The sequence below is a fragment of the Marmota flaviventris genome, chromosome 1 (genome assembly GCF_047511675.1).
Source record: "Marmota flaviventris isolate mMarFla1 chromosome 1, mMarFla1.hap1, whole genome shotgun sequence".
Lineage (NCBI taxonomy): Eukaryota > Metazoa > Chordata > Mammalia > Rodentia > Sciuridae > Marmota > Marmota flaviventris.
In genome coordinates this window covers 8,861,832-8,888,820 of record NC_092498.1, presented here as the reverse complement: position 1 = coordinate 8,888,820, position 26,989 = coordinate 8,861,832, and the positions used below count along the sequence as shown (strand labels likewise).

At 39.8% G+C, this 26,989-nt stretch overlaps 1 protein-coding gene across 1 annotated transcript in view; it reads left to right on the top strand.

Annotated features, from left to right (window-relative positions):
* Nucleotides 1-26,989, top strand: part of Cntnap2 (contactin associated protein 2) — a 1,323,006-nt gene that overhangs the window by 642,201 nt on the left and 653,816 nt on the right. The window contains exon 12 of the mRNA XM_071605412.1: nucleotides 237-356. Within this exon, the coding sequence (XP_071461513.1) occupies nucleotides 237-356 (120 nt within the window). The remainder of the gene's footprint in view (nucleotides 1-236; nucleotides 357-26,989) is intronic.

Sequence of the window (26,989 nt, the reverse complement as noted above, 5' to 3'; positions counted from 1 at the left end):
CTACTGATCATTTTTGTCCTTTCCCCAAATGGAAAGCCATACCAGAAACTTTCCATCTTGTTTGTTAGGTCAGAAATATTCATAAAGAAAAAAACAAGTGATGAATTTCAATTTAGAGGAAGAGAATGCTCTTCTCACCTGGGGCTGCCCCTCCCTGCTGCGTTCAGGTCATTGTCTGGGGAGCCCTGGTCCAGCGCTGTTGTTCATGGAGGATATATTCTTTTTTTTTTCCCTAGCTATCTACGAGCCTTCCTGCGAAGCATACAAACACCTAGGCCAGACGTCAAATTACTACTGGATAGATCCTGATGGCAGTGGACCTCTGGGGCCTCTGAAAGTTTACTGCAACATGACAGGTAACTGTGTTATATTTATGCTTTATAAAGATGGCTTTCCTATATGTCGAGAATTAATAGTTCCATGGGTGGTTTGTGTCTTCGGTGCTGTATTCTTGCCACAATATCTAGTGAGTTAAACATGGCTGGATTTGTTAGGTAAAATGCTGACAGGTATTTCCAAAGAAATGAAGCCTTTGGATGCTGTATTTTTTTTAAGTCTATCTTTGACTTGAACAATTAATAATTAACATTTAAAAAGTCAGCAAATACGGGGAAAGCACCACAAAGTGAAATTGCAAAGTTGAAGGTGCCCAGAAAGAACTGACCCACGAAGCAGCCTGTCCTAGTAAGTATACAAGGGAAATTTAGCGTCCCTGCTTAAATATCCTCCCTGCTCGTGTTGGTGGAAATTTCCAGACCACTGCAGACTCTCTTCTCCATGACTTCAGAACCAACCTTTCTGTGTACTGAGATCCCTTTCTGGCAATAGCAAAGATAACCTGAAGCTTTTGTGAAATTTATTCATAGAGAAAACCTAGTTTTTCCTTCAGTTCCATATTAAATTTCAGGGCTATGAAATGAGATTGGGGGTTGTGGTAAACTCCCAGAGCAGTGTGTATGATCTACACATCTCTCAGATATGAGCAAATTTTCCACAAGACATTGGAAACATTTTATCCTCCAAAAATCCAGAAGGGTGTGAGACAGGCACTGTTTACTGGCTCCAGGAGAGGATTAGGATTTAACCAGAATTCCTGAGGCACATGATGCTATAGGATGCTTCTGATGACTACTGCTACACAGGAACCATCAATTCTTTAGGCAGACACCTGTATTTGTATCCTGAATCCATTAGTCTTAGATGTGTGATCTTGGGTACCTTAATTAACCATATTAAGCTCAATTAACCATATTAAACTCAGATATCTCTCTCTCTGTAAAATGAATTAAAAGTAATACCTTCCAGGTACCAAGGCACATGCCTGTAATCCCAGCGGCTCGGGAGACTGAGGCAGGAGAATTGCAAGTTTAAAGCCAGCCTCAGCAACTTAGTGAGGCACTGAGTAACTCAATGAGATGCTGTCTCTAAATAAAATATTAAAAAGGGCTGGGGATGTGGCTCAGTGGTTAAGTATTCCTGAGTTTAATCCCCATTACTAATAATATTAATAATAATAATAATAATAATATTAACAACAACAACAACAACCACCACCACCTTATAGCATTATTATATGAGCAAAATAAAATAGGATACAGACGATTCCTAACACATTGTCTAATACATAGTAAACAGTATCTGGTTATAAGGTACTATTATTATTTTCAAAGGTGTCAAGAGTTAAATAATTGAGCACATCATCCTAATAAAATTCAAACTGAGATCTGTTTGAGGTTAATAATTTAAATCGGACTATACTTCAGAATCATTTATTAAATTTGTTTTTTTTTTTTCTTTTTATACAAATTTCTTGGGTTCATCCCGGGAGACTTTGGTTCTGTTGGACTCCGGTGGAAATGGGATCGTGCAACTAGAATTTAAAATTCTTAGCAGGACTGGAGACAGGCTGTAGGCCCCAGTGGAGAAGTTTTCAGCAATATCAGGAAGCTAGGTGTGGTACTCAGCTTTTTGTTGCTGTGACAAATACCTGGTAAAAACAACTTGGAGGAAGCAAGGTTTATTTTGGCTCATAGTTTCAGAGGTTCCGATCCATGGTCTATTAGCTGGGGCTATGGCTTTGGGCCTGAAGTGAGGCAGAACCTCATGGCATAAGAGTGTGGCAGAGGTCAGCGATCCTGTTCCCTGCAGCCAGGAAATAAAGAAAGAGGAAGGGGTTTAGGGATAAAAAAAGATACCCTTCCAGAGCCTGTTCCCAGTGACCTACTTTCTCCAACTCTTTCTCACCACTTACAGTTGCTAGCACCTCCCAGGGGTCCATTCAGCCCTCAAGGGATTAGCCCACTGATGAGGTCAGAGCCCTCAAGATCCACTCTTCCCAAAACCCTGCCTCGGATCACTGCAGCACTTGGGGCCAAGACTTTAGCACATGAGATTTTGGGGTTCATTCCAGATGCAAACTGTCATACCAGGCCTGATGCAGAAGGAGAGGGACAGCAACAGGAGCTTGTGCCCAGAGTGGAAGTCATGTGGAGAACAGGAAAATGGGAGCAGGCGCCCCAAAAACTTCCTTCAATGCTAAAATCTCTAAGCATGCCCCAGAGAAGGAGCCTTTTGCGGGGACCTTGACCTATGATTTATCTGGTTGGCAGACCTGTCAGTGTTCTTCGGCCCTCTGCCCTGACCTTCATTTCAATCTTGCTAGAACTCAAGCATACTTTATAAGAACTTTATTCTATAAGACCCTTGATCTTGACTTCTCTTAATATATACAAATTTATAATCAATTAAAGGCAACTATTAAATTCAAGGGAGATCCAGGGCATTCTGACTAGGACTGTACAATTAGAAATTTAGTTGTTTTCCTATATGCCTATCAAAGGAGAATTAGAAAAACAAAACCATAAGGTTTACAATTCCCGTGTCAAGGGCATGCACAAAATGAAGGAATGTTCTACTTTGGGGAGAGCTTCTCTTTCTATACACTGAAGCCTTCACTAAGAAATGTGGACCCCATCTTTATCCATGTCTCCATTATAGAGCACTTCTGCTGTGCCACCCAGGGCTCCAGATGCAGTCTGAGCAGTAAGGAGGACTAAAGAGCTTTGTGCATTTAGAATATTTTCCTTCTATCAATTCAGAATAGCTATGAGCACTGATGTCCAACGCCCTTGAAGAATCTTGCTTTACAGACCAACCAACCATCAACCTTCCTTCTTCTGACAGACCATGGACTTACCATCATCCAGAGAGTGTGATGCCACAAAGCTTGACTTGTACTGTTCCATTTCCAAAACACCTTTGTTAAGGAAGAGAATGGGAGGATATGATGGTCTGAGATAGTCTGTGGAGTCTTGGCAGAGGGTCACTCTGTGTTGGAGAAAGTGTGTAGGCACCCAACACTCTAAACCACCAAAGAAGACAAAGCACTCCAACAGGTGGGGAGAGAAAGGAGCCCTGTAAATTAATGCCCCAAGACACAAAAGATACTGATTCATTCCAAAGAATGGCAATGCCACTGGCTAGAGACTGAGGGAGGGCTCCAAATGAGACAGAGGGGTCAGAGCAGACCAGCAGTAAGGACTGCAGGAAGGAAGAAAGTTTGGTTTTCACTATTTCAATTATTTTTCAATTGCAGGAAGACGTGCAGATGTTTCAAGTAGAAGGATAAGATCTTGTGTGCATTTGAAAACTATCCTTGGGGTGGTAGGAGAGGCAGTGAAAGTGTGGGGACCCGTCTGAAGCTACTACAAAAATCCAAGGAGGATAAGATGCTTCCGTGGACAGGGTGGGGACTGCTTAGGTGGTGAGAAGTGGATAGTTTCTATATCTAGTCTGAGGTGGAATTTTCGGGATTGGTGAACATGGGTGTATACAATCAAAGGTGGTAGAGGACATGTATGTTGAGAGCACTTGGGGCAAATGGGTCATTCATGTGGATGTTGGGATGGTTGCTGAGGTCCTAAAGAATGATCAAAACGATTTGGAGGATGAAGAGTGAAAGTATGTCATAGATTTGGTGGCATTTTAGAAGTATTGAAAATAGTAGCAACTACCATGCAGGAAGAGTGGTGACCAGCCATCTAAGGAGCCTGAAGAGACATATTGGAGGAACATTGATTGAGCTATGTCTCTTGTAAATTGGGGGCTGCCCTCAAGGCAGAGCAGATCAAGAGCGACACAGTTGACTTTGAGAAGAGATTCAGTGAATTCCTTGTAGAAGAACTCATTGTTCAGCTACAGTCAAAGTCTTGTTTCCTATTTTAGCTCTTAGGGCATAGTATGAAATTTGGCTATGGGTTATCTTTGCCATCCTTCTCCATTCTTATCTACACTTTGAAAATTTGGTGTTACAATTTTCAATAGTGTATGCTATCTTACATTTCCATTATTTGCCTTTTTCCACTGTATGTTTTTTTCCTAACATTTTAGCTTATTCATTTTGTTTTCTTCAGGAGTTTACAAATATCCTTTCACTAACAACCTGGAGCTTTCATATATAAAGCTTCACTTACTTCTTGTTGCCCAATAATCAATAATAATGTTAATAAAGCTAGATCTTGCCACTGTCCTTGGAACGTAACTGAATACCCCTAAACCAAAAGTAATGTTTCCTTACTATTCTCTCCTCTAATTCATGTCCTCTATAAATTTCTGCATTCATATTTAATTTTTTAAAATTTAAGTAAGCATATGTGCTCCAGCGCGTGAAGTTTAACGTCCAAATAAAGAACACTTCCTGCGTTCGTTCTAGCTCCAGTTTTGTAGTTTTATCAAAAAGCCATTAAATTTGTTTACATAATTTGTGCTTTATAAAGCCCTGGGATTTAGCTGATCAAACTCTATTATCCTCTATAATGGTAAAAGCTGTTCATGTCTTTTTAATCTAATATTTATAGAGAGCTTGTTACTCAAGTTCCTAAGTACTTGCCACTCAGTAATATTTTTATTATTATTATGCCTCCCACAAGTTTCAGTGGTGCAGTGTGGGCGGGGGGGGGGGGGGGGCGGAAATGAGTCACCAGGATGGTACTTGGGCTGTAGCAGAAAGCACTGTAAACCTATCTACCACCCAAGTGCTTCCTTCCCTATAATGTTCATTTTCTTAGCAACTTTGCAGTAACAGCTTCATTATCTCATAGTTCCTGTGGATCAGGAGCCTGGCACAAGCAAGCTGTGTTGCTGCTCACATTTGACCAGGACTGTACAATTAGGAATTTAATTGGTTTCCTATATGGATCCCAAAGGGGAATTAGAAAAACAAAGCCATAATGTTGACAATGTGTCAAGGGCACACACAAAATGAAGGACTGGTCTACTTGGGGGAGACCTTTCCTTTCTCTGAGTTGAAGCATTCACCCAGTAACTGGATTTCATCTTTATCCATTTCTCCTTTATGGACCATCACTGCAGGGTAACCTATGCTCCAGACAAGGTCGGAACAGCAAGGAGGAGAATACAACATTCTGCAGCTAGAATATTTGTCTTCCAGCTATCCACGAGAGTCAGGAGCTTTGGTGCATCCAAGCACCCTTGAAGAATCTTGCCTATGGACCCTCCTCCAGAATTCACCTGGTTAGGTCATGCCTACCCAGATAATCACCCATTTGATTAACTCAAAATTGACTGATGACAGACCTTGTTTACATCTGACGCCTCTCTTCACCTTTGACATAAATAGTAGCTTCATCCATGAGTGACTCTCCTCCTTATGCAAGGCCCTACCCCCATTTGCGGGTCCCGCCCATATTCAGTAAGCGGGACTCATCTACCTGGTGGCAGAAATCTCAAAGGCCTCCTGAGAATTCTGCCTATCACACCTGCCTGTGTTCCTCTGTATTAAACTCATAATTCCAGCAGTCTTCACTCTTAGGTGTCAGGAACATGTCATGGTTAGTATGTAAAATATCAAGCTTGACTATGAGTCATACAGTTTTAACTTATTATGATAAAATAAATTTTGATAATAAAGATAAGCAAAATAAACATTGTTTACCAGCTAGAAATGAGAATTCCTGACATGTTAAGAAATGTGAGCTAAAGATTTTTTTTTTTTTAAATTTTGAACTAAGAACTAAGTATATTATTGAAGGCAAACTAATTGCCAGGCATATCACACAGACTGACTTATCCGATAACTCACAACAACCCCCTAAGGTAGGTAATGTGACTATTATTCCCATTATTTGGATAATTAGAGTAAAGCTCAGAGAAATTAAGTTCCAGGTCACACATAGAGTAAGCTGTGGGGCTTGACTTCTCAGCCAGGCCTGTGTAATTCAGAGCCTGTGGGTGTGTGTGTCTGCAAGCTCACATATATGTGAATGGCCAACATTCTTTAGTTGAGATTCTGTAGTATGATTTTTACATCATTTCTGAAATAAGCATTTCTTATTTTCATCTTCTCATTATCATCAAAACTTCCCTACGTGGCTCTAACTCATTATCTGTGGTTTGAACAGTATTTTTGCTATAAACTATTTACTTTTTAATTGTCCAACTAATGCCTTGGGGCTTTTAATCAGAAAACACATTTCAAATGAAGTGGGTATATAAACCATTAGGTAATTGTTATTAGTTTTAATTCATAATTCAATTAGAAGTATTTTCTCTAGTGCAATTTTCTGAGTTCTTTATAAAATAACTAGTATATTTCCTATGTACCTGGATTCATCATGCCTTAAGGTATGAACCCAACTTTTAGAATAATTTAAATCCATCCCTGACACCTAGTTAATTTTTCAATGTAAAGTGCTAAACACAATCTAACAAAATCTGGTTTGAGAACTTAATAGGATGGAATGGAATTGTGTTGGGTATCTTCTATGATGTGTAATGTGGCGATAGTGCCTTATTCTTCCCCCTTTTTAAGGAAACCAACTAGAAATGAGGACACAGAGCTCCCTCCTTCTGTATCAGAGATTGTTCACATACAATGGGGCCCCACTGAGCTTCTGACCCCCCCACCATTCCTGTGAGTCATGAGCTGTTTCTCTGATGTGTGTGGCCTGAAGTCCGACCTTCCCAACACTGGTTTCTTGCATTTCATTCCCTCCACCCATTTCTATTCTTTCTCATCAAAGGCATTACTCTGCCTTTTCTGTCTCCTAACCCACTTTACCTCCTCTATAGTTAACCTGAGCATAGGTTCTCTCTCTCTGTGTCTTCCTCCAGCCACATCCTCTCCTCTTTGTCGCCCTCTCCAGCGCTGTCTTTGTTATAAACCTTTGTAATCACTCAGCAACTCCTGCTCCACGCGCTCAGCTATTTCAGTTCCTCACAATCAGTATAAATCTTTGAATTCAATTCTGTTCATACAGCTTCAATTGAAAATCTAGGAACCAACTCACTGATCAAACACGGGCCGTAAAGGGCTCTTTTCCGGGACTGATTACCCACTCACTGAAGACTGTCTTTTGGATTCACACTTCCTCTGTAGATGGCTCCTACCTGCCAGGCTCCCCTTGAAGTCGCTTCTTCATTGTGTGTCAGTCATAGCGATAGGTTAATACTACAAAAGTTCTCAAATGCTTTTCAAACTTGAAATGAAGGAAAGGAGAGGGAAATTATAGGAGGCCAGGTGAAGCCCATACCCCAGGCCAGGAAGGGGTGCAGGACACCATGTAAAATCAAGGTGGCTTTCCTTCCATTGCAGCTAACCCAGAGTCACTTCTGGAGACTCCAGATGCCATGTGCCCACCTTCAGATATTTTCATTCAACCTGCCAAGACATAATTTAATACATTGCCTTTTGGGGTGCAATTTCTCTGTTGGAAACCTGAGAATGGCTTCCCATTATATATGACTGGAGACTGTTGTTCAGTTTCCTCTGATGTGTGGAATCTGAAACTCTTCCAGTCCACACTAATCAACTGTTTCAGACAGGATGAAGTAAGGGGAAATAAAAAAAAAAACTTGGGAAATCCAATTAAGATAGTTCATTACTTTGTGATCAAAAACAAAAGCCACAGGGATGACCCCATTCATTTTCACCTGCAGTGCCTCTCTTCTGACTAGACTTAAAGGCCACAGTGTTGTGTTTCTGTCTGGAGGTGTTTTAGTTTTGGGGTAGCCTTTCATTCCTTCTTAATACATCAGTTTCTGTCATAGAATCTCCCTGAAGATTTTATGGAGAGAATCATATGGTGGCTATTTTCTCTTCTTTATCTTGTATCTTTGTCTAATGACCACAACCAAAAAAAGTTAAATAATGAATTGCACTCTTACTGTATGTCACCTACTCTAGCAAATACTTGAAGTCATATTTCCTGGAACTGGCATAAACTAGAAACCTTAAAGCTCATTATATAAATAATTGTTGCATAAGAGTAAATGACTCATTGATAAATGTCTTTGGAAAAGAATATCCCTTTGGATGAAGTTGTCAAAAAAAAAAAAAAAACCTTATTGCATTTATATACAGATGACTTCACTCTTCACATAATCATTAATTGCACATCCTAGTTTTACTCACATTTTTGAACAAACACAATTTTGCATTGAAAGGTGAGACTAAGTAAGAATTCACTGTATCTTTCTTGTCATCTGTAACATTATTACTTGCTTTTTGCCTCTCTGGGCCTCTCTTTTATTCTATCTTCCCTGGATCTGTAGTTATCTTCTCTGACTCTAAGCTCATGTGGTGTTAACTCTAGGTTTGGGGATTAAGACTGATTGTTTTGCAGGGGATGGGATAGCAGCAATTGAACTCAGGGGCACTCGACCACTGAGCCACATCCCTAGCCCTATTTTGTATTTATTCAGAGACAGGATCTCACTGAGTTGCTTGTCACCTCTCCATGGCTGAGGCTGGCTTTGAACTCATGATCCTCCTGCCTCAACCTCTAGAGCTGCTGGGATTATAGGCATGCATTTCCACGCCCTGCCTGAGATTGATATTGACAGGTGAAATGCATCCCCTGGCTGCTGGGTGTGGTTGGTCAATGCTCCATCACCACAAGCTGAGCCCAGCATAGAGTCTGATATGTTCTGTTCTCAGGTTTTAGAAGACTGTGAAGCAGTAGTGGGCCATTTGGCTAATGGGTCACTTGCTCCAACCTGAACTGTTTGCTCCCTGTGTCTGGGACAGGCCACCATCATGGGGTTTCCCTTATATGTCCGTGGTGACTCACCTGAGCACTTCCTACCACCCTATGTTGGAACACATGCTCCCTACCCCCATGCCTTCCTCATGGGGATCTGACTCCCTGTTGGGCATGGACATCCTCTGGCATCCAATGTGTCGATTTCCCTCCATTTGCTGGGTGCTTACTTTCACACAGGTGATTCAGGTCTGTACATTTCTTTTTATTTATTCGTGATTTTTTCTCTTATGATTTCTAGGTTCTCTCTTTCTGAAACAACTTTCTATTGTGCAGAGAGCTACTTTTTATTTTCCTTTTTAATAGCATGCTACTGTTGCTTTAGGCATACAAATTGTTTCTTATATCCTTAGGACAGAGCATCTTTTCTTCTTTCTCCTTTAGTTTCTTTATTCTGTTCATTTTCTCTTTTCTGATCTTCACAGCTTTCATAGGATTACTGGTTGTTATTAGCTATATGTTTATTATTAAGCATGGAGGGTTTGTTGACTTCCCTCTAGGTTGGAGTGAATGTATATTCCGGTGTGTCCAACAGTCTCTTTTTACTCCAATTGCTCTGATATAATAATTAAAAGCTCTCCATCTTATTATCAGCCCTGTGTCTGAGTAATAAATGATTTAATAACATTCCTGCAGACAGAACTGCGTGGTAGAGATTTTAGACTCTTTCTCACCTGGAGATTCCTGATCTTTTTTGCCAACAATCTTGGAACCATTTGAACAAAGAGGTCTGGGATTGTGAGCTTTGGGCCTTTGGTGTAAGCATGGACAATCCCCATTTTCTGTATGGTTTGCATGTCCCTTACTCTGCCTTGGAGCTTTAGAGAATAAACCTCCACTCACCCTCCAAAGTGAGAGAGGCAGCACCCCTTAGCCACAGGTCCAGGGAGGTGGGGTCTCCAGGTGAACTCTCTGTCAAACATCCATAACCCAGTTTTTACTTAATTCATTCTTCAAAGTTTTCAGGATTCGTTGGGGGTAAGTGGGAATCTCATCTTTTGGGTTTTCAGGTTATGATTCAGTATCCTTAGATCTACTAAGTCACTTAGCATGTATCCATTTGCTCTCTGTCCTTCAAGATTGTATTTCTACAGCTGATTCCTATTTTCCTAATCCTTGAGGGAAATGGGGTATAGATGTCAATATAGATATAGATACATACATGTTTACAGGAGTGTGTATGTGTATGTGTACATGTGTTAAATATCCACATATACTCTAGTTTTAGTGGGCTTTTTAGAAGAGATAATAGTCTGATGCTATTGTTTTCCTCACTATCCTAACACCAAAACCCCTTATCTACTTTTAATTCTGTAATTCAATATCATAGAACCAATAACCTTTTATAACATGTTACTTTAAAATTCACTAAACTCTCTAAATTTTACAACTAGTTAACAAGTTTCCTTTTGGCTAGAGAATGTCACAATTCCTAAAGGATTTGCTATTGGCTCTCTATAAGAGGGGTTATGATCGCTGTTTTAATCTTTAGTGTTTGCGCAGTGGGCTCAGAAGTTGTCTGTGCACCTTATTCTATAAGCTAGCAAAAGTTCAACCCTCTGTCTTTTTGGTGCTCCACCTGTTCCTTGTGTGGCTGCTTCTTTTACCGCAAATATGAAACAATGCTAAAAATAGCATCATTATGAAAAGATAAAGCTAATGTTTCTTTCATCCTTTCTGTGCCCATGGATGGGCAGGCCCCTTGCTTGCTGAGAATCTTCTTAGGTGCTCTGAGTGTGTCCTCACGCCTTCTGTCTGCATGGTAAATTTTTGTTGTTATCAGTGGTTACAATCTTATTTGATTATTTTTGGTTGATTCTGGAAAGTAAAAGGAGACAATAGCTTACGTTCTTGAAAGAAGAGATTATAAATAAGCTGGATTTGCAGGAGATTTGTTGTTAAAAAAAGAAAAGGAAAAGGAAAAAAACCTGTATTTTCTTTCTCCTATTTCAATCCTTGGGCAGAAACAATATGAAACATTTAGAGGAACCATCAGGTCCCACTGAGCATCTGACTCCCCTCTTCAGATGTCATTGGAAGGGATATTCAGTGCTGGTTCAATTTGCCTTCAGCTCTGCAATCCTGGCCTTATTCACACTGATTTCTCTCCCTTTAATTATGGAGTAAATAAAGGAAAGTAGACAACAGTGTTCAAAAACAGCTCAACATGCTAAGACTTTCTCCTCCAGTATTCCTGTATCAATAAACAGCAAGTTCATTGAAAATATTCCTAGTGATGATATTCTTCTTTAAAAAGGATATTAATTTTCTGTGTCATAATGGGAAATATTTAATGCGTAAATTATTCCTGAACTATAAAAATTATGACAGTTTATTATAGACTTACCAAATTCAACTTTCCCTCAACAAAGTGATAAAAGAACATATTCTTTTAGACACTTTAAAATAGTATATTGTTAGAGTCTGTAAACAAGTCAGGATGGCACCTGGCATTTTGCCAGAGAAATGTTAGGGTCTGTAAACAAGTCTGGATGGTGCCTGGCATTTTGCCAGAGGGAGTGGTTTGTGAAGTAACGCCAGCGAGCCATTAAGTGTGGAGATTCCTTATTGGTTGACTGCTGTATCGAGTTCATGTTAATTAGATAAGCTGTGTGTAATGTATATATACCCCTCCTGTCCTACAATAAACGGCTCCCACTCCTGCTGTATCAATGTTCACAAGTTGCTCGTCACCCCCCAGTTATTTTGCTGCAGCCAGACTGCGGCAGTATATATCACAAAACTAAAAGATTGTTTTCAAAACAAATGTAACTCTTGAAGCCATTTACATTTCTCATCTTAGAAAACTCATGAAATTTGGACCTTTGAATCAAAATCAACCATCGTTTCTCAGAATATCAATGACATCATTTAGTAACATTGAACAAATTTAATAAATATGCAGGTTAAAAGTAATTCTGAAATATTCTTGCCAGTCAGTTTCTTTTAACATAATCTAAGTTGCCGCTTGGATTTCCCAGTCACTTTATTTTTATTTATTTATTTATTTATTTATTTATTTATTTGGGGGATACCAGGGATTGAACTCAGGGGAACTCAACCACTGAGCCACATTCCATCTCCATTTCACATTTTATTTAGAAATAGTGTCTCACTGAGTTGCTTAGTGCCTTGACATTGCCAAGGCTGGCTTTGAACTTATGATCCTCCTGCCTCAGCCTCCCAAGCTGCTGGGAGTACAGGCATGTGCCACCACACCCAGCCTAGTCACTATAAATCCTTGATGAACATAACTCTCCATTACTTCCTAATTCTTTTATTCATCGTATTTCTTAATATTTTTAGTTCCATGAACTGTATGGTTTGATTAATAATAAATTTGATGGCAGGTACTAAATGGGCTTCTATTAGATATCAGAGGGTGAATCATTTCCTACATTTACAAAATGCCTATGTCTATCATTCTATGTTCTATCTTGGGTACAATTTTTAGAATTTTAATGTTTGCTTAAGTTTATATTGTTTATTCACTTATCCAATATTTTGAGTGCATATGATTGATGTACAGGAATACAGTGACAAAGATATTACATGTAGCATCTTATTATGTGGAGCTTATACTGTTATGTGTAAAATTGTTTCAAATAATTTAGCATAGTGTAATAACAGTGGAAAAGGCATTACTGTCAAACATTGAAATATTGAAAGCAGGAAAGCTATAGTTGCTAATGTGCTATTATAACCAATTGCTCATAGACAATTCATTCTTTCAAGTCAGCAATTCCCAAACTTTAGTGATTTGTACACCATCTTCCCAATTTAGACATTCAAGCCTCCTATTTAATAATTTAATAATTAGTTTCCTTAAATTAATTTAGTTTAAGAAACCTATTCTTATGTTGTCCTAAGAAAAATATTCATAAAATCTTGCGTTTAATACACTGGATGTTCTTTCCTTTTGTAATGTTAAAACATCATACCAGGGCTGGGGTTGTTACTTGGTGGTAGAGCACTTCCTAGCACGTGTGAGTTACTGGCTTCGATTCTCAGCACCAAGTAAAAATAAATAAAGATATTGTGTTCATCTAAAATATTATTTTAAAAAATCATACAATGTAGCATAGTCCTGTATGATATGGAATGATGTTTCTCAAAGCATGTTACTCAGTGGTATACACACTTTCACAAATTCATGCTTAACCAAGCCCTCTTTCCCAATTTAATTTTTTTTATACTCAACTTATATGAACTTAGACCAAGAATTGTCACTAGTACAATTCACACATTTTCAAAATCAAGTACCTTATCTAAATTCAAGGAAGGCTCCGGCAGGAGAACTTCATTTTAAAGGACAAATGCAGTTTGATAGTAAATTATTAAACTGGATTCTAATCAGTTCTTTGCTAAGTTTATTCATATTGACCCAAGTGTCCTTCATTCCACACATCTGTCCTTCAGGTATCTTCTTTTCTATCCTTCCAGCTATAACTCTGACTTAATATTTAATGAGCAATTACTATGTCTTGTATATTTTCTCTAGAGAACATAAGTTGTCCCAAGACAATCTACAATGACCCCTAATCAACCCTACAAGTTCTCGACACAGCCCTTCCTTCTGCCTTACCACTTTCTAAACCTACAGTCTTACATACCAGGTAATGGTTACTAACAGAGTTTTGAGATAAAGAGAATATTAATTACTTAGCCATACTCCATTTTACAGATGAAAAAAATCATGTTTTGACAGTCCCAACTAAATGCTGAATTATATTTAAGTTGCATGGGTCATAGCCATAGAATTAACCCCCATAAGAATAGTTCAAACATCTCCTAAAATCATGTTGCTATCTCTATTTCAATCAGACTACAAAATGATTTTGATTATGTTATTGTTTACTTATTTGTCTAATATCTTTTTCATGACCTACATGTTTAGCAGATAAGCAACAATAGCCATGACTAAGTGCTACTGTTGGTTTAGCCAACACTGTGTGCTGGACATTGAGAAAATCTTCTCATGAAGGCAGTGCCTACTCCCCTTTATGAGTAAGGCAATCAAGTCATAGTCAATAACTAGACTAAACTAAAAAATTAAGTGGGAGAGGGGAGACCAAGTTGGTGTCAAGCTGGAGGCCACTGTTCATGGCTTCATCAGATTGCCATGTCATTCCCTAGACTATGCTGGAGGGGGAGTGGCTGTAGAAGTGTATAAGACGTAGGCCATATCTTCAACTGACCTTCAGACTCGTTCAAAAAATCAGAGTGCACTGGCCACAGTGCTGCACACCTGGAATCCCAGCAGTTCAGGAGACTGAGGCAAGAGGATGGCAAGTTCCAGCCATCTTGGCAACTTAGCAAGAATCTGTCTCAAAAGGACCAGAGGTATAGCTCCTTGGTAGAGCACCCCTGGGTTCAATCCCTAATACCACAAAAATAAACAATTAAGAAATCAAAAGACAAGTAAAAGTTTTTATTCACCAGGTTTATATCTCAATTTACTGATTTAGATATTGAAATTGAGCTGCTTTCTTAAGAGAAAGATTCCTGATCATTAGTAGACATGGGAGCTATGCCATAGGCAGTTGCCGTCAAGACATTCCTCCGTGCTTCTGCTACAGTGGAGATGCTGGAACAAGTATACAGCAGAACATAGGAGCCTGAGGTTGCATTCCCTTTAGGAAATAGGTCCCCACACCTGTCAATCAAGAGAAAAGCCCATAATAGTAGCTTCCAGTGATTCCCCTGACACAAGCGTCATGATGCGTCATCGAGTGAACTTCTTGCAAGAATCTGATGAGCAGTCATGAGTTCCACCTTGGCAGCAATCCCTCAGTAACAACACCTGCTCTGCCCAGGCATCAGAATAAACAAACCAAATCATTTCTCCTATTGTGAATGTAACAAAACCATGCACTAGAAGAAGCAGAGAGCTTACACATGGGAAGAACTCATTAAGTAAGTGTTGCTGATGGATTACAGGAAACATAAAGTGAAACATTGTTTAGATATATAAATAGTATGAATTATGGAAGTTGACTATGTAATTTTTTCTCCTTGTGATATAAGAATGAGCAAAGACATATTAGAAGAAAAAGGAGGATACAAAGAAGTTTTAGTTTATTAAAAACTTAGAAGTTTATTGAAATTCTTTGCCTAGACTTGGTATATTTCCAGAATTTTTGTAATAGCTTCAAGTCCCAAACAAGTGATGTCTATAATTGACAGCCAGCTCTAATAATGAGACTTGCGGGACTGTAAATTAGCTTTGTAGCCTCAATTCTTCATCCTGAGCAGGTTTACACTGGCACTTGTAGATTGCATGTTCTCATTGCAGGTGACATTGAGAGATTGCATTAAGTCGCTTATCGATCATACTGTACGGGTTCACTTTACTAAAATGTAATCTCTGTTTCAACAAGTCTAAATCTGACAAAGTATGCCATTTCCATACCGGATATCCTCAGCAAAATGTTATAAGCCCTAAACTCTGGCCTTTCCAATCGAATCCATAAGGATTAAATCCAATGATAACATATGAAAACATTTTCTATATGTTTGTATGTAAATATGAAGCTACAGTACTTTGTAAAACAAAAAGCAAGTGTTGTTGAGCACCTGCTATCTACAAAACATTCTGGGGAGTATTTCATTGAAGGAAACAATTTCCTCCAAGATTTAGCAGGAAAGGAATTCTCTTTGGCAATAATGCTTTATGTGTGCTAATCATCCATTAGAAGAAGGAACACAGTAGTGCATGATGTCTGATTTCTAGCCACCCTACTCTAGTATGTCAGCTTCTGTTCATGTGTCCTTACAGCATATGAATCAACCCAGTCCCATTATTTCTAAAATGATCCTTTCATACCCTGTCTTTCCCACATCTACTAAAACTACTATAGCCAGAACTACTAAGATTAACTAGAACTCTCCATTCAAGGTGATTTGGGCACCAAAATTATGGTTTCTAATTCTCTCAGCATACATTAATCATTATGGGGATATCTTGGGTTTTTAATTTTTCATTGGGGGATACCATGGATTGAACTCAGGGACACTTGACCCCTGAGCCACTCCCCAGCCCTATTTTGTATTGTTTATTTAGAGACAGGGTCTGAGTTGCTTAGTACCTCAGTTTTGCTGAGGCTGGTTTTGAACTCCCAATCCTCCTGCCTCAGGCTTCGGAGCAGCTGGGATTACAGGCATATGCCACTGTACCTGGCTAAATTTGTTTTTCCTCTTTCAAAAATTTGGCATGTAAGCAGAAAAAATGTATTTGTGTTTTTCTAGGGAATCTAGCAAACAAATCTCCAGGAAGTCTTATAGTGTGGTATTCATTACACTGGTATTATTATGATTGTCTAGAGACCTTGTTGAACAATAAAAGGTGATAAACCCTAAGAGAATGATCCACTGAACAAAAACTCAGTAGTTTGATGTATAAAATTTAAAAAGCCAATTTATGAGAAGTAATCATTCAGGAACTTTGATATTTAAAATTAATTTACTACAGTGACCTCTACCTATTGTTGTCCAACTTAAGCAGATCAACTTAGATTCAGTACTAATGAAATTAGACAAATCATGGGAATGGATGGTATCAGACTAAGCATTATTTTACTACCTGGGTCTACTGAGTGGTACTTGTCTATTGGGTCTCTCTGCATTGGAGAGTTTTTGACAATCACCAATAACTTATGCTTCGACAAGTTCCCCTTTTTTCTAAGCTTCCAAAGTTGAACAAATTACCATTCTGATCAGTAGGAACTTTATATATAAGCGATGTCAAACAGATTAAGGTTATTTCTTACAGACCTGCAAGCCAATCCATCTCTTAAAGTTTGTGTACATCCTTTTGCTGTGATATCCTTATGTACTCACATTTTGGGGGGACATTTCCTCAAATGAAGCCCCAAAGTACCCTAAGGGGAGACTACGTACAGGTCAACATTATGATATACACACAGTTATGTTTGTTTCATCGTCTCTGAGAAAGCAATAGTTCATTGACTCTCAGATGCACATCGTTTCCATTGCACTAAGGTTTTTGAAATCAGGATATTTCTTACTATTAGTAGCATTTTACAATCTGTTGGCCGACCAGCCACTGTGACAGAGCTGTCTTCTCAAGCATGTGGTTCCTATCATCAGATTAGGTCTCAGTGTCTTCCAGAAAGTTCTGGAGATGGTAGAAAAGCCCTCTTTTTGAGAACTTCTCACTCACCAATGGTCTTTTAGACACAGAAACCCGTTCTGGGCTGGATGCCAGTGATTTCAGTAGCAACATGTTTTAGGAGAGCTAGACTATGAAGGGGAAGAAATTTGGGGGTAACCTGACCAATGCATTTCACTTGTGTTTTCCTTTTCAAGTATGTATAAAATGACGCAATTAAGTAAGATTTAAAGAGCTCTTTTGAGAGGTTTTATTTTTTGTATTTCCTAGGGTATAAAAAATAATGGTATAGCTTACAATCCATGACCTCCTAAGTTATGGAATATAATGCGTATTTTAAATAAAATTCCATCTATATGCATATGTTCGGCATTTTACAAATGTCTCTGGGTGAGAGTCAATGTCTTTTTTGTCTGTTTTGTTTGTTTGTCTGTTTGAGGTGGACAAATTGTTACTGGCTCCCCTGGGAAGAAGATTTGTAAGAGGTCATCCCCTTATTCTAAAAGATGCAGTGTGTACATTTATGGGATATTTTCAAATTTTGTCTCCATAGCAAATGGAAAAAATTAAAGTCCGTTATTCATGAGGTGTGATAAAGAACTCTGTCGTTACCATACCGTCAGACCCATTACATGGTTTGCATGTGAAGAGGAGTGGAGAAATACACATTTGTGTAGATGAGAAAGGAAAATAAAATATCATGCTTAAATCCGAGAATGGAATTTCCTAGAAGAGTAGTTGGCAGCACCACTTCTATTTACATGAAAAATGCCAGGCTTCTTGCCTCCTCCTGTCTGCTCCAGCAGATACTTCTGGGGGCGGGGGAATGACTCAGCTTTGAAATGGCTGCAGCATCTTCAGGCTCCCACAGGCCGCTCTGCTGGGGTGGCCCCCTTGGGGAAGCCCACAGGACTTCCCAGGAGAGGCACAGGGAAGAGGGCTGCCCTGAAGGCTTAGGGAGTCCTTGAAGCTGCAGCCAGGAGAAGTGTCGATTGATGTGACCTCAGGGAGAATCTCAGTAGCCCTTGCAGAGGCTCCTGAGGCTGCTGGGGCATATCAGCCCCTTTAAGTCTCTGCACTGCCCCCAGCTTCTCCCTGCATTTTGTGTTTGATGAAAACTACTTCACAAAGTCAAAGCAGTTCCCATGAACTGCATTTCCGTGGTTCCATTTAATGGCATATGTCTGTGTATCAGTCCAAATCAGAAACAGATATATTTAGTCCTGAGTTTATCGGCTTACTCAATGAATGATGCTAAGTGATTAAATCATCTTATTTAAAAAGTATATCTTTATATACTGAAGAATTTTAAGTGCTGCTCTGTTTAAAGCAACAGAGAAAATAAATATTACTATGAGTCAGGAATAGTTGTATATATACATGAAATTGTATATCTAGTATAATATATATAAATGAAATACAAATATCTGAAATCTTCAAATAAAATATAAATATCTGAAATCAACACAAGGTAATGAACAGAGACAATTCAGAGGCCAAAATGTAACTTATTATCTTCTCCCCTTAATTCAGTTTTGAATAATTCACCAACTTAATTATTTGATATGAAATTTCTCTCGTGTTTTACCCTGAAGGACAGAGAGAGAAAAGAAGGGAGGGAGATAGGGGGAAGGTCTAGTATGCAGTAGACACAGAACCTCGCGAGGGTCCAGCACAGCACGGCTGTCCACATTGGGAGGGGACAGTGGGCACACTGTGTAGTTATGTGAATGGTTCAGTGCCCCCAGGGCAGCAGACTAGTGAATCAGGGCTGAAGTTAGTTCCTGCTCCACCCAAGTCACATGTCCTGGCACATGTCTGCATTCTTGGAGAAAAGGGCACCATATGGGCTGCCTGTGACCTGAGTGGTAGGCATACCCTGTTCCCATTAGAGCAACAGAATCTAAAACTACTCCTATGGAAAGCATTACCCTCTCCCAGTGCTTCTGTTGAGAATCCAGTGACCCTCCAGTGTGAAGTGGTCAGTTGCTACATTCTTGGGTGATTGGCGTAGACAGTGATGACATAGGAAGCCAAGGACAGCAGTGCAGATAGTCACAAGACTGAATTCAGCTCCTTCTTTGGGACCACCTGAGAACCGGGCCGCCTGGAATACAAATGTCTCTTCTCTCAACATCACTTTGTATCAAATTTACAGCACGTGGGGCCAACACTTGTGAATAAGCACTGTGCCTAAAACATGCATAGACTTTTTCTAATTCAGAAGAGATTTGGGTTAGGAAAGATGGAAGAATGAGATGGACATCATTACCCTAGGTACATGTATGATTGCAGGAATGGTGTGACCCAATTTTGTGTACAACCAGAGAAGTGAAAAATTGTGTTCCATTTGTGTACAACGAATTGAAGAGCATTCTGCTGTCATGTATAACTAATTAGAACAAATAAATAAATGGGGGAAAAAAGTGATTTGGGGACAAGACTCAGGACTAGAGCTCACAGGACCAGTGATCATTAGTGTATGTCTGAAAAACGATGTGTCCCTATTTTCATAGCCTAATGAGCTTCCTCTCACAGCCTTGTTGGCCAGACATCATAGGCAGTTGAGTAATGGAGATGAGAGCATCTTCAGTCCCAGCCTCCATGTGGCCACTTAAGCCTATATCACAAGATTCTCTTATTCTCAGCATCATTTTTTTTTTTTTAGTTGATGTCATTTGGACTTTGTTTAACCCTAAAAATCACCTGAACTAGTTTGCAGCTATAACTCTAGACTGCTACTGAAAGCTACACTTACAGAGTTGAATGGGCTCTGTTGGAAAATCATTTATTTAAAAGTAGCAGCAAAGATTTATCAATACCCAGCAAAATTCTGCCAGTCCATTCTTCTTTGTCCACCTCTCTCCTGAAGATAGGAGGTACTTTGAAAGACAAGTAGTATTCATAGTGGTATTTCTCTTGGAACCTCGCAATGGAGAACTCAATATAGTTGGTCAGCTTAGCATTTGCTTTTATTTATCTATCTATCTATTTATTTATTTATTTTAGTTTCTTTCCTGCCATGGCATACTTAGAGGAGAAAATGGAATTATTTGAAAGTACACTGTATCAGGAGTTAGAAGTCCTATTCTATATTTCTCTGTTTCTAAACAACTGTGAGTCTATGAACAAATGAATTTGCTTCCTTGAGACTTTGCTTTTATGTTTCTAAAATGAGACAATTGAAGTAGATGAAATTTAAGCTCACATCCAACCGTAAATACTCCATAACATTGATGAAGAAAATAAAAAGTGATACAGAGATATTTCTGAATTGGAAAGAAGAGACTATAAATTGTAGGATTGTTTTGTAGAATCTCAGTCTTTATCTAAAACAGAGACCGAGAGAAGCAGTGGATAAATTTAGAACCTCCTTTTAAAAGCAATAAGACTATCTAAAGGAATATTTTACATGGACGCCAGGGTATTTATGAAGTAGCAAAACTATTGTCAGACCCATGTTTTGCAGTTAGATTTCTAACTGAAATCTAAGTACTCAGCAGAGACTTGATGTTGTTTCTGAACCCATTTCAAAATTTCCAGGAGAGAGAATCAATTTGACATCATTTGAACCAGGGTTCTCATGCCAGGATGAGGCAGTCAGCTAGCTATACCAGATCACTGATCCTGGATCACTGGGGTGATCCTTCTCAGGGTCTGCTACTGCATGAGGAGATGGTTCTCCACCCAGAGGCTGCCATATGGTCAGGGGTACCTGAAACTCAAGGAAGGTGCCATTGCTCACACCTTCTAGCCATGGAACCTCAGGCATTTGAATGTTTTAATGCAAAAGAAGAAATATTACCCTAGGTTCTTGACCACCCAGGAAAATCAACCTGTAAACAGGACTTTCTTCTCTGTTTGATACAATTATTAATGTCAAGCTAATTGGATAAACCAGTTTGGTTCTTTGCTTCAGGTCATAGTGGAAGGACAGCTGAGCCATCCTGGTACTAGAAGGAAGCATTCTTCTGAGCCTCTTTGGGCAATTGACATTTACCAGAGCTGTGGTGTGGCATCAATAATTCACACAGCCTCACAGCAAGCACTGACATGCAGCTGGTGTATGGGCAGGGGCCCCACCACTTATTCACATTTGAGACATTTGTACTGGTTCATGGCCTTATTTCAAAGCTTCTTTAATTGCAGGGATAACAAAAGGGACAGAGTGACTAGCCATTAAATCAAAAGAAAGAGTACCATTCTGCATTATAAGGGAGTGAATTGATTACTTCATGGAGAGAGTAATTGTCTTTTGAAGCCCTAAGAGAATGTTTGGCCACCAAAATATAATACTGTATTTTAAATGGTCCATTTATTTCTGCCAAGCATTTACCTGAATTGTGAATTGAAAAAGCTCATACTACTACTTTTTAGAACCATCGACATTTGAATGTTTTGTTAGAAATAGCAAATGTTTACCCTTTATTTTGTTTAAGAAACAAAGGTCCATAGAACTAAAGCATATTTCTCAAAATCAAACATCTGGTTAGTAATAAAGTGCTAAAGCTGGAACTCAAGTGCTGTGGATTTTTTCTCCTTAATTGGACTTTGCATGTACAGAAGTAGACTTACCATATTCCTTGGCATGTGTCATACTCATTATTCATCAATAACTAATCAACTTTTATTTGACAACAATGTCATAAGGCTCCAGAAGCCTATCAGCCTCCACAAAAACTAGGAACATGTGCTTCTTCCCAGTCCTTTCCAGATCATCTCCCCGCCCCCAGCATAAATAATCAGTAACCCAAATCCTGCATTTTTTAAATATTCTTTTAATAGTTTTATTGCATGTAAATGTATTCCTTAAAAAGTATATACATTGAGTTTTTTAAGTCTATAAAAATTCATCCATGCTGTGTATACCCTAAGAGTGTATTATTGCTAAGATTCATTTACATTGCTATATATGCTTATACAACAGTGTATTTCCCATTAATAAGTCTTTGGATTATATGTTTTTGAGTTGTTGTTTTTTTTTTCAGTTTGTAACAGTGCTGCTATGAATGATCTTGTGAATGTCTCCTACTCTAAAGGTACAACATTTCTCAGGGGTATTTTCTTAGCAAGAATCGATGTGTTAGGAACTATACAATTATTCCACTTTGGAAAGTAGCGACTATGTCCCAACGTGGTGACACCAGTACACATCCCCAGAAGCAGAGAAGAAGATCCTTCAGATCATGAGTTGGAATATTTAATGAGTAACGTTCATAGGAGGCAGAAAATATGCAAATGAATATGTATAATAGTCAAATGGCGATAGATATCCTCAAGTCTAGTCAGGGAAGCGTTTGGTGGTGCTGAGACATGACCATTGGCATGGAAGGCCTCTGTGATGGAAGGACACTAGACTGAGCCCCGTTTTATACAAGGGATTTGAACTGCCGAGCATTTGGGGGAAACTGCTCCAGGGAGAAAGAGCGGCAAGTCTGTGCTTCACCTTCCTGTGTCTCGAGAACATGCTGACATCTCTCCCAAGTGTTCCACAAGCTCTTCCAACACCCCATTTTCCATCTGAACTTAGGACCTACTATGATCTTAGGTTTCTTAAACTTGGTGAAAACACATCTCTGTGGACCCATCTCCCAAATCAAAGCCTGGCGTTTCTTTCTCTAGTTCCTCACCTTTCTCCCAAACCTCTCTTTAGTTCCTAGGGACTTTGATTTCCATCCTTAGTATCCATATCTGGTTGCCAAGACCGCCATAACCAAAAGACCAAAGACTGAGTGGCTAAACAACAAAACTTTATTTGCCCACCTTCTGGTGTCTGGAAGCCCAGGATCCAGGTGTAAGTGGGTGTGATGACTTCTGATGCCTCTCCCCTCTCCTCTGGGATGACCCCTGCTTGTCCTCACGGGCTGTTCCCTCTGGGCGTGAACATGCTCCTCCTCTTCCTCTGAGGTTCTCTCCCTTTTTCTTGTAGAAACACCTGTCAGATTGGCTTAGGACCCCCAGCCATCTCATTGGGCCTCATCAGTTCTCCAAAGGCTCAATCCCTGTATACAGTCTTATTTGGAGGCTCTGGGGTTTAGGGCTTCAGCATATGAATTTCAAGCACAAACAATTCAATCCACAACTCTCTTAATTTAATGCTTCTTCTCCATTGTTTAATGTTATGTCTCAAGGTTCTTCTTTTGTGTGTGTGTGTTTACTGTTTTCCTAATTTGGGCTTAAATACTTACAACCAATGCTTCCCAAAGCAAACCAAATAATAATGCAAATAGGAAAACTTGCTATGTTTTGGTGGGCTTGAGCCTCCATCAGTTGCTCAGTACTCCCAAGATAGTGCTCACTAGCACGTTGTACCCTCAAAGATCTGCATCTGTCTGTATCCACCCCCAGTCCCCACTCCCACCAAGAAAACCCACCCCTTCTGAGCCGCAGCCAGTCAGCTCCTGGTGGTTCAGGGCCTTTGCAAATTCTTTCTGCTTGCAGTACCACCTCTCCCCTAATCCAGCATTTTGAAGTGACTAATGACTATACTATCCCTAAAGCACAGCTCAGTATTATCTATGGGAAACAGAGGCACCATTGTCACCAATGAGTCAGCTCTTCTTCCTCTGTCCTCTGTCGCCCGCCTCATAATATCTTTTCACACCCGTAACATAATAGAGCGTGTCTGTGGGCTGGGACTGCATTTGGATTTGTTCTTATATTTTCAGCGCCTTCTTCTCTTAGGCACTTAGTAAATATTTGATACATAAGTGAATTAATGAATACATGAATAAATAAAAAAGATTAGCTTGAAGGAACATTTCTGTATATACATTTCTATACTCTAATGCCAATAGTCTAATGATAACCACTTATAATTAAAAAGTAAGCCATTTTATTTTACTAAGTAAAAAGCAATAAAACCATATGCATGGTATAATTATTAGTGTGTGTGTGTGTGCATGTACTCACACACACTAACATATATTTATATATATAAATTAAAAGTATATAGCAACAGAAACTGAAAATTAATAAACCAGTAATTTAAAGTGGTTGACACTTTACAAGTGGTAAGGCTGTATTTAATCTCCTTTGTTCCTACTTCCCTGTATTTTTTAAATACACTGTTTTATGAAATATCCCATGACCACTCATGTTAACAAATTTACCACCTGTCTCCCAACCTTCCTGTTTTCCCCTTTACATTTCATTGTTTGGAAAATAATAATATTATCCACAACAAATTCTGTTGTAACACAAATTCACATTTTCATAGGAACCAGCAAATGCATGCAAGGCTTATAGGATAAATTTCCCTCAAACCCAATGTGAAATTTCCATGAAGCCCTTCGTAACTTCTCCAGGTCATGGCCCTAAGGACAGATGTAGAGTCGAATCTTTGATCAAGGGTTACTTCCAGCTAAAATTATCTCCTGCGTTTGGGAAGTTCTGCCAAGCAGGAACACCTGCTGCTCTGAAGGTGAGCACAGTACCCGCAGCCCACATATTGCAGAGCTGCAGGATACAAGGCATAGACCTACAGGAAAAGATTGTACCTCACTCAAAACATTATTTCCATTAAAATTATATCATGCAGAGCATTATTACCTAAACGTATTTATTTTTCCATAGCTCTAACATAACAAATATTGCCCTTGTGGCAAACTTGCTGAATGACTTTCATTTAAAAGAAATACAGGAAAGAACAGATGCTATCATTTAAGACAAAGAATTAAACATTAACGGTGTGGTTTCTGGGAGCCTTGCCTTCCGTCTGGGTTGTTTTTTTTTGTTTTGTCTTGTTTTCCGTGTGCTGATCATCTCCCTACCTAGAACCTTGTGTGGCAGAGTATCAGATGGGGGAGGAGTCCTATAGATCATCTAGGATAAATAGCCTCGTTTACAGTTGTGGAAACTGGAGCCCAGAGAAGTCAAGGATCTGGGTAAGTGTTCTGATTCTCCTTCCCCTGGAAGATCTTGGAACTGAGCTGTGTGAACAGTGAGATGGTTCTGTCATTCATCTCAGCCATTCTGCGTGCCCTGGGCTCTGCAGCCAGGAAGCCCTAGGGTACGGGCTCCTTGTGTTGACCTTGGGACAATATGAAGTCTTTTTATATGAAGACCTCCACTTCCTCAATTACAAGACATCAATTTTAAGGGCTCTGTAGTGTCCACTCATTTGTGCTAGGAGTAAATGGGACGCTGGTTGGTGTGATCCTTGGGTCTACAAATCCTACCCGTGTCAGAGATTGCTCTTGTTGGGGAGTCTGAGTGTCACCCCACTCTTGCAGATAAGGCATCCTGGGGGAGCAGGACTTAGGAGGTTTTGTAGAAGGAGACGTTGTCACATATGCTTCGTTCTGCTTGGTGCATGTGGAGCTTTCACGTCCCTTTGTTTCTTAGGAGTTTTAAAGTGTGGAGATTGACGAGGAAAGGCACAGGACACCTGTTGACCCCTGAGTGCCCGTGTGGAGGGGGCTCTGTGAGCTTCAGGAAGCAGCACAGGTATTCCTCAGAACTTCCTGAGCTAGGCCAGGACTGAGGACACAGAGGGCCCTTTGGACTTGGGCAAGTGTATCTTATTAGCACCTCCCATCACTCAGGCAGCTCTGATGGTGGCAGGACGGGGAAGGGCTTGCACCCCTGGTGTCTTGGTTCTGATCTGCTTTGGCTGTGGCTTCAGGAGCTGGCGGTGACGACTGGTGACAGAAGAGGTTCCTACCAGCCTTCTCACTGTCGTTTCATACATCCCAGCATAGACCCCCCGAGCAAGGTTTTATTGGGCATCCAGTAGCCTTTGACGCGGGCCTTGAATACCCGGTTATGGATTAACAGGCGGCAGGCACAAAGACATGTCAGTCACACTGCTGGAGCAAGATAACGCTCTGCAGTGCCTCCTCTCTGCCTCCTTCCGGGCTCCTGCCTTCTGCAGCCCTCCTGCAGCCCTTCCTGGACAGATAAGCCCGGGCTGAGAATGAGGCTTGTCCTCAGGGAAAGGAGGGAAGGTGTTCACTGGGTCTGAGAATTATAACTCAGCTTTGAACTTCAAACAGGCCTTTAGAAACTCTGAGCCTGTTCGCACTTTTCAGGAGACGAAGGATTTTTCTTGAACTCCTAACGTGACATTTTATCAAGAGTCGAAAGCGTAGATTAACTGAAATAAGCAATAGAGTGAGGAGCAGCGTGGCAGAAGGGGAACAAAGTTCTTGTCACATTGTGAAAAGGAAAGCCTTTCTGTTGATGATGGATGGAAAAGAGGAGCGAAGTGGGGAGAGGAGGAAAGAGGGAAAGGAGTGAAAAAGTTTATAAAAGGGAAGTGATTTTGATGTGAAAGAAAATGAAAGCTAAAAGACAGAGAAAGAAGCAAAATGCCCGACTTCCTTCGCTTTGTTTGGATGGTACCAAGGATTGAACTCAGGAACACTCAACTCTGAGCCACATCCCCAGCCCTATTTCTGTATTTTATTTAGACACAGGTGTCATTGAGTTGCTTAGCACCTTGATTTTGCTGAGGCTGGCTTTGAACTTGTGTTCCTCCTGTCTCAGCCCCCAAAGCCCCCAAACTGCTGGGATTACATGCATGTACCACCTGTGCTCGGCTTTTTTTTTTTTTTGTCAAAATTCAGAATATGGATTTTTTTCAGGAGCCTAAGAAGGCATGTAAGGATCCGAAATGTTTGATGTCAGTGTCTTTAATTAGATAATAAATATTCCTAAAAATATTCTCCATTCTTACTGTGTCAGTTACTTTCCTATAACAGCTATAGTCAGTCACCTTTTATGAATTCCTTTCTTAACTTTGTGACTCATGTCTAGATTTAGTAGCCCTAATCGGTATTTACCACCTCTTACCTTA